This window comes from Martes martes (genome assembly GCF_963455335.1).
Source record: "Martes martes genome assembly, chromosome: 1".
NCBI lineage: Eukaryota > Metazoa > Chordata > Mammalia > Carnivora > Mustelidae > Martes > Martes martes.
Window position 1 is genome coordinate 210,030,338 of NC_137888.1, and position 8,496 is coordinate 210,038,833.

At 61.6% G+C, this 8,496-nt stretch overlaps 1 protein-coding gene across 2 annotated transcripts; it reads left to right on the plus strand.

Moving 5' to 3' along the window:
* The first annotated feature begins 609 nt into the window (after positions 1-609).
* S1PR2 (sphingosine-1-phosphate receptor 2) lies at positions 610-8,080 on the plus strand. Of its 2 annotated transcripts, XM_080825018.1 has the most exons (3): positions 610-745; positions 2,779-2,856; positions 5,572-8,080. In XM_080825018.1, the coding sequence occupies exon 3, from the start codon at positions 5,614-5,616 to the stop codon at positions 6,670-6,672; it is 1,059 nt and encodes a 352-aa protein (XP_080681144.1). In that variant the 5' UTR covers positions 610-745; positions 2,779-2,856; positions 5,572-5,613; the 3' UTR covers positions 6,673-8,080. The 2 variants fall into 2 exon arrangements, with proteins under 2 accessions (XP_080681144.1, XP_080681145.1); XM_080825019.1 differs by lacking the exon at positions 2,779-2,856 and having other exon boundaries at positions 612-745.
* Positions 8,081-8,496: the final 416 nt, after the last annotated feature.

The window sequence follows — 8,496 nt, forward strand, 5'->3', positions numbered from 1 at the left end:
AGATTGGGCCCCAAGCTTGAAGGTGGGCTGAGCCTGGGCCTTCTTGTCTGGTTGACTCCAGCAAGGGCGGCTGGGAGATCATCAGCAGAGGCAAGGGAGACTGTTGGGTGCTCCCACTTTTCTAGGGGTCTTTTCTGAATTTTGAGGTCTTATCAAGGCAAGAGCTACTCCTGTCTTTGGGCCAAGGCGTGGCACATAGTGGGGACTGGATTTGCTGGCGCTTCGAGCCTTTTTGCTGCGTTGACACATAGGGGCTTTGGTGTCTCCTTGTTGAGTATATAAATGGGGTCCCAGTTTCTCCAACTCCGGGGACCCAGGGATGACCCAAGAGTACATCTACAATTGAAGACAGTTGTTTCAGGGTGAAGACAGTGGTTTCACGGAGCCGCGTGACGTCATGCTCCCGCAAGTTCTCACGACTGGGTCCTGGGAGGGGCAGGGCGGGGGGGGGGAGGTGCGGACAAAGGGACCCCGCGCGCCTCCCCCGCCGTCCCCAGCGCGCGCGGCTGGGCAGACCAGCCACATCTGGATTCAGTGGCGCCGCCGGAAAGGGGAGGGGAGGAGGGCGGGGCGAGGGGGGGGCTAGGCGGTGTCTCTCCCCGCCCCCCTCTGTCCCTGGTTGGGAGCCCTGGGACGCAGTCCCAGTACGGCGGGCAGCCCCAGCCCCTGCCGATGCCGTCCCGGGGGCGCAGACGCCAGAGCGAGCCCCTCCGGCCAGGGCAGGGACCCGGGCCGGCCCAGCCAGGTGAGTGTGCGGGACGAGTGGGAGGCAGAAAGGACGGGCCCAGGATCCCTGAGTCGCAGGATCGGAGCTGGGTAGCCAGGCCAGGGGTCGGGGGCGCAGCGGGGCGCGCACGCGCCGCCCGTGCTTCTGCTGCACGGAGGGAGTGGTCACTGTGCGCCCTCTCCACGACTCCGGGCGGCCCCTACAGCCTCGGCTGCGAACCCCCAGACTGAGCTCCCCGCCTTCTCCGGCGGCAGGAAGTTGGCGCCGAAGAGAAGGCGGATCCGAGCTCTTTCGGCCAGAGACTGGGAGGCAGAGCCGTGTGGTCCGGGACCGGAGGGTTTGGGGAGTGTGTGTGAAGGGGAGGGGCCCTCCCGCAGGCCGACTCCGGCTGGGCCAGAGCGAAAGGTGCAGCGAGCCGCGGAGCTTCTAAGTCAAGGGGCGGGGCCCCCGGGGAGGGCCGTCTGCCCCACCGCCTGCAGGTCTGCCTCTGTGCCTCAGTTTCCCCGAGTAGTTCGTCTTCTTCAGTCACCCCTTCGGGGGCGAGGCTTTGTTCTGGAAGGAAAGGGAACGTGAGTGCGTGATTCCCGCGCCTCTCCTTTCACCTGGGGCCCAGGGACGGGGCGGGGGTGCAGTCACCCGTGGCGCGGACCTCGTGTGTTCGGGGACCCAGTTGAGCGTCGGAACCTCGCCCCCTCCTCCGGCACGAGTTGACTCACCCGGGGATTTCCATGCCCTCCCCCGACTCTGCGCCAGTCAGATGCTCCGGGAGCCACGCGCTGAGCCCACGGACCCCCGCGTGGCGCGATGGTGGTTTGGTATTTACCGAGAGGCTGCAACTGGGATCACAACCCCCCCCCCCAACTCCCGCCTCTAAGCTCTCCGGGAATATTGGGGCGAAGCTCCTGGCGGGACGCAGAGGTGTCCCCCCCCACCCGCCACGGGAGATGTAGGGGTTCCTCGCGTGTGGCTGTCGCGAGAGAGGCCCCAGCGGGAGCGAGTGTGGATACCGCGCATTCCACCGCCAGATAAGGAGGCCTAGACTGCAGCCGGAGGGCGGGGGCGGGTCCTGCCGCTGTCTCCACGGAGACGCGCCGGGCTTCGCTCGGTCAGGGGGCTGCCGGCGACCCGAGGCGTCTCTAGCCTTTGCTGTGGTTTGGGGGCTAGGCTGAATTTAGGTGCCTCTGCCTCGGGGACCCTCAGGGCTTTGTTCACTCGTCCGTCCGTCCGTCCATCCATCCATCCATCCATCCATCACACGTTTTTAGAGCGCCTTCTGTGTGCCAGGCATCACGCCAAAGGGGCTGAAAACAGACTTGGTCGCTGGCCTCCAACACTCATATTAAACCACGGAAGCCAGACAGAACACAATAAAATACAATAATAATCTCTGAAGATGGCAAGTTGTGTGAAGATAATGAAGCAAGATGCTGTCATAGAGAGGCCCCGGGGAAGGTGGCTATGGCAGACCGACGGTCAGAGGAGACCCCTCTGAGCGGGTGACCTTAAAACCGAAACCAGAAAGAGGGGAAGACAGTCATTCCAGAATTTGAGGGAAGGGCATGCCTGGTTGAAGGAGAGCAAAGTGTCTGAGGTAGGGATGGGGGTGGCACCTAGGAGGCCAGCGTGGTTGGAGTGGAGAGGCCCTCGGGGAGCGTGGGAGGAGGCTAGATGGGCAAGGGCCAGGCCATTTTGGGCAGTGGGGAGCCATGGAAGAATTAGGAGGTGAGGGAGTGACACAGTGTATTGGCTCTGTGAATTAAACAGCTCCCCCTGGTTGCTGCATGGAGAACCGCAGTGTAGGGCACGCCTGACCGCTTAAGGGAAACCAAAAGTAGGGGTGGGGGCACTGCCCTAGGGCCAATGGCATGGATCAGTGAGTGACAGCGGGACTGTTAGCACAGGCCCTGCCTCAGTGGAACTTGGAGGAGGGGCTCCTGGAAGCCGCTGAGGCTTTCCCTGTCCTTCCTCTCTTCTAATCTCCCACGGAACAGTCTTGGTCTATCTTCCCTTCCCTCCAAACCCTGTCACTCGTCCCTCTCATTCCATTTCAGGCCTGGCCATTCCCCGGCTCTGAGCCCAGTGACCTCTTACTGAGCCTCTGGGAAGAAGTTAGGACGGCCTTGGTGAAGGTGAGCGGGAGACAGGCCCTGCATTTAGCCAGGTCTGGGAGCCTGACACAGCCTGGGTGGGGTGGGGGTGCCTCTTCTGCCAGCCCCAATCTCCAGGCCCCGCTTCCTCTTTCTGGGAAGCACGAGCCGGCCTTAAGCCCTGTCTTCAGCAAAGTCCTAGTGGGGAAGATGAGAAGAGGGAAGCAGTGTGGGCCTCGGTTTCCCCTTCTCTAACTAGGCGAGACACCCCTCCTTCTGAGGAAGCCTTGACAGCCTCCAAGGGCTGCAGAAAGTGAGTGTGCAGCCCCCGGTCTCCCCACCCCCCACCCCCACCCCAGGAAAGAAGACAGACTTTCGGTGGGCCTCTGGGGTGTGAGGACTGAACCCAATTCTTATTTCTCCAGGAAGCCTCCATAAACCTTTCTCTTGGCTGCCAGACCAGAAGGTTGGTGGCCCCGTATGAGGGAGGGGTGAAGGGGGCGGCCTAGGCTTTTAACCCACCAGCACGGGTGCTTCCCAGGCCTGCAACGGGCCCTTGATTCTCAGTCATGAACCCCAGGAGGGGCCCAGGAGGCCAGGGCAGCCTGGGGGGGCGTCTGGTCGGCGTGACCCAGCGGTCAGGCCGCCGGTTCACACTCTCCCCAGGGACATCCACACAGCCCTAACTCTGTTCTCTGAAAGATGTGGTTGGCCTGCAAAGGACCCATCACGAGCGCCTTCCTTAGAGCGCCCCCGACTGGGCCAATCAAATGCCGGGGACGGAAAGCTCAGGCCAATGGGCGAATCGCTCAAGGCCCTGGGATTGAAAATCAGCCAATCAGGGCGCGGGCTGTTTCTGCCCCGAGGGCCGGTCTAGTGGGGCGGAGGCCAGGGCCAGGCTAGCTCCCGGCCGGCTGCAGCCCGCAACGGCCAGAGGGCATCGGGGCGCCCAGGGCCCGGTCCGGCGGCGGAACAAGGGGCCTCTGTTTGGCGATCTGGGCGGGGCGGCAGTCTCCGGGGATGCGCACAAGCCTTTCTCTGTTTCCAAACTAGGACGGATGCCCCTTCACCCAGGGGGAGCAGCTGCCTCTGTCAGGCCCCCCGCCAGGGCCTCCTCTGAGGGGGCGTCCAGGGACCGAGATGGCTTGGGTAACCCCGGAAGCCCCCCATAATTCCCAGGCTCACTAGGAACCAGCCTAACCAGCCTTTTCTGGAACCGGACTCCAGGAGCGCACGTGTTCCTTGCCAGGCCTGTTTCCAGGCACCTAGGGAGGGCTCTTCCCGCTCCCTCCCCACTTAGCTAAAGGCTGGAGCTTCCTCCTGGCTTCCCCCCTCCGCGAAAGGCAGACACTGCACCAGCCCCTCTGAGACTCCCCCCACCGCCACCAGCGAGCTGGGAGGAGGCCATGATCTTGGCCTCTCAGCCTCTCAGCCCACGCTTCTTCCAGCCCCCTCCCCCCACAGCTCAGTTTTCCTTGAGAGGGGGGTGACTCAGGCTTTCATGGAAACAAATGCCCGTCCCCCCTCTCCTCAACCCCCTCTCCGGGTGCCTCTCGCCCCCTCTTCGGCTCACATGACTTCAGCGCCGCAGCAGCTGCCCCATCCTCCCAGCCAGGACCTCCCAGACTGGTCTCCTGTGGCTCCCCCATCCCATCACCCCCTCCCAGCCTTTCCCACACCGGATGTGACTGGGAAGTGAGGACTCCACCCTGCTTCTTCCTGGGGCCTCACATCTGGATTTCATCCTGGCTGGGGAGGGGGGTGCCAGCGCCCTGCCCACCCCTCTGGGACCCTCTGTCCCAGGGCAGGGCTAGATGGTGCTGATGAGAACAGGATGTTGGGAATCTTGCCTGGCTAACTCAGTCTACATTCCCTCCTCAAAGACTGGCTGGAGGGCACCTAGTCCCCAGCTGTGTGTGTGGCAGGAAGAGGGGAGCTAATATATCGGCTAGTATTTATTGAGTGCCTGCTATGTGCTAAGGGGGCCTCTTGTGCCATTCACGAGGATTTTCCCATTACCCCTGTAAAGTGGGCTTTCTTCTCCACATTGCACAGATGAGGACACTGCGGTGAGAGGCCGAGTGTTGAGTGACTCGCCCAAGGTCTCACAGCATGTCAGGTGGAGTGGGGTTGAACCCTGGATTGCCTCCGAGGTCTTTGTCCTTGAAGATGCCATGACCTCTGAGACGCTTAAACCTCAGGGCCGCCCTGGTGTCTCCCCAAGACCTTATCTCGGGAGCACCCATGGCCACAAGGGTTAGACCCAGCCTGAAATCCAGGGCAGTGGGTGGTAATGAGCGGGGGATGGTGCTATCAGCACCCAGCATCTTGCTGACCCAGGTTGGCAGGCGGCATGAGGCCCCGGGCTCCAGTGTATTCCAAAAGGGAGACGAGCCCTCCAGGCCCTGCCCAAGGCTTGCTGTCTGGGGAGGTGAGCAAGAGTTCTAGAAGTTTCCTTTGTGTCCCTCATGCTCTTTTTGGGGGAGTTTCTGTTCTTTTGAGACTTCACAACCTCGAGGTTATAGAGGCTTTGGGGAGGTTTTCTGGCTCTACCACTTACCGGCTTTGAGACTTACAGCAAGGGAGTTAACTTCTCTGGGTTTCCCATTGGTAAAGCAGGGAAGATGATGCTTCGTGTGGCCGCTCAGTGAGAAGGGAGGGAGCTGGGACTCAAACCACAGCCACCCAAAGGCAGAACCCAGGAAGCAGCCACGGCACTGACGCACCTGTCTGTCTGTCTGTCTTCTCTCTCTGCAGCTCTGACAGCCCCATGGCCTTGGCCGGCCACTGAGCCCCACCATGGGCAGCCTGTATTCAGAGTACCTAAACCCCAGCAAGGTCCGGGAACACTACAATTACACGAAGGAGACTCTGGACACTCAGGAGACGCCCTCCCGCCAGGTGGCCTTGGCCGTCATCATCATCCTCTGCTTCGCCATCGTGGCAGAGAACCTGCTGGTGCTCATTGCGGTCGCTCGCAACAGCAAGTTCCACTCAGCCATGTACCTGTTCCTGGGCAACCTGGCCGCCTCGGACCTGCTGGCAGGGGTGGCCTTCGTCGCCAATACCCTGCTGTCGGGCCCGGTCACGCTGGGGCTGACCCCGGTGCAGTGGTTTGCCCGCGAGGGCTCTGCCTTCATCACACTCTCCGCTTCTGTCTTCAGCCTCCTGGCCATCGCCATTGAGCGGCACGTGGCCATTGCCAAGGTCAAGCTGTACGGCAGCGACAAGAGCTGCCGCATGCTGCTGCTGATCGCGGCCTCGTGGCTCATCTCGCTGGCGCTCGGCGGCCTGCCCATCCTTGGGTGGAACTGCCTGGGCCACCTCGAGGCCTGCTCCACTGTTCTGCCGCTCTACACCAAGCACTATGTGCTCTGTGTGGTCACCATCTTCTCCGTCATCTTACTGGCCATCGTCGCCCTGTATGTCCGCATCTACTGTGTGGTCCGCTCCAGCCACGCCGACGTGGCCGGCCCCCAGACGCTGGCCCTGCTCAAGACGGTCACTATCGTGCTGGGTGTCTTCATCGTCTGCTGGCTGCCGGCCTTTAGCATCCTGCTCCTGGACTACGCCTGCCCCGTCCGGTCCTGCCCTGTCCTCTACAAGGCCCACTACTTCTTTGCCTTCGCCACTCTGAACTCACTGCTCAACCCCGTCATCTACACGTGGCGCAGCCGGGACCTGCGGCGGGAGGTGCTGCGGCCGCTGCGGTGCTGCCGGCGGGCGGCGGGGGTTCAAGGACGGCGGGGTGGGACCCCGGGCCATCGGCTCCTGCCTCTCCGCAGCTCCAGCTCCCTGGAGAGGGGCACGCACATGCCTACGTCACCCACGTTTCTGGAGGGCAACACGGTGGTCTGAGGGGCAAGTGGGCCACCAGGCCGTGGCACAGGGCTCCACGGACAGAGAGCTGTGTCCCTGGACAGAGAGGGGGCTGCGAACCAAGATGCCCGTACACCACAGACCCGGGTGACATTGAAAGTATTTCACCCTGGGCTCGGCCGGCTGAGACCCCCCCACCCGGCAGATGGCAGAGCTCCCACGGGGTCAGAGGCTAGTGCAGTAACTGATGTGACTGCCTTCAGAACGGATCGCGGGGAGGCCCCAGGGGACCTGGAAGGGGCCTGGGTGACACAGCAGGCAAGCACTCAGGTGACACAGCAGGCAAGCACTCCGGGGCGGGGGGAGCTCAGGGCAGGAACAATTCATAACCCGGTACAAGGGATTTCAACATTTCGCCACTCTCTGACTCTCTGCCCTGCATGGAACTTCCCTCTCTGAATCCAGCCCCGCTGTCACCTTTTCCTGACAACCTTAGGCCACTTCCCCACAACCACTGTTCCCAAAGAGCTGGAGGCCTCCTCCCTGACTGTCCTGGGCGGCACCAGCTGACAGTTGCAAGGCCCCAATCCACAGCTTCCCCAAATTTCACCAGCTGCCCACTTTGGCGGCTTCTTCCCTTTCCTCTGTCTCTCCACGAGATGCTGGCAAACCACAGGGTTGGGGGTAGATGCTGGATGCTATTCTCAGACCTCATTGGCCAGTTGCACTATTTGGGGCACAAAGGCGTCACCAGGGGCTGGAAAAACTGGTCTGGGGGGCTGAGGAGGGCTCTGGGCCTCCTGGTGGGAAAGGGTGGAACTTGAGAAGGTTCTAGGGGAGCTGTTGGCAGAGGACCCCCGTTCCTAAAAACCACCCCCCTGCCCAAGGGACTCCCACCCCCAGCACAGCCAGGGTAACCCGATCTCCTGAGGCAGGGCCACCTGAGTCCGCTGTGCCTCCTTTCAAGTTGCATTGTATAGAGAAGCATGGGGTTGGGGGGATGCTTGTGGGGTGCTCCCTCCTTGCCTGCCCCAGAAGGACTTTGCTAAATTCCATGGATAAGTGGAAGGGATGTTGCGGTACAAATATATATTTATGTGTGTCTGTGTGTGCGTGTGTGTGATGCGTGTGACCTCCTCTCCCCACCGTGCTCCACCAGAATGGATGCTGTTGTTGTCTCACGTCTGTGTTGAAGCTGCCAAAGAGGGGTCCGGCCCCGGCACAGACCCCTTTGTAATTGCTGGCTCTTCTCCCCGCTTGAGAGCTGGGGTACAGCTCGCCTCGGGGAAGGAAACCTCATGCCTCAAAGCAATTTCTTGTGAATGCAAAGGCTGGGGAAGAGGGTGTTGGGGGGCAAGGAGCCAGTCGGGGACCTGTCTCCCCCCATACAGCTCCCCAGATGCCCCTCGTGCCTGAGACCCGGACCCAGGCCAATAAACGGTTCAATTCCTCATTTGGGTGGTTGTTGTCTTTTGAGACTTAAGGCGGCCATTGCCCTAACTAGCACCCGGTGGCTGGAGGGTGGACGGGATAGGGAGGGTGGACGGGATGGGGAGGGTGGCTGCTGCCCAGGCCGCTCATACTTTGTCAGCCTTCCTATTCTGTGCCCCAACCCCGAGCCCCACCCAAGCCAGGATTACAGTGACTTCTGAGAAAACAGGGTGAATGCTGACCTTTCCCTTAGGGCATCTGTCTGGCCCTTCCCAGTGATTAATTAGACTCCCGACCTCCCTGTTTCCCTTCAGAGATAGCCTGGCAGGTGTGGGGAGGTCCCCTCCTTCACCTCATCTTACCTACCTGTTCCTCCCTAGGAGATGGTCTTAGGGGACATGGGCCCTGATGACCCTCCAGGGCTCAGTCTTC

Coding starts and splice junctions, on each gene's coding strand:
- S1PR2 (XM_080825018.1), top strand. CDS start 5,614: ATGGGCAGCCTGTATTCAGAGTACCTAAACCCCAGCAAGGTCCGGGAA.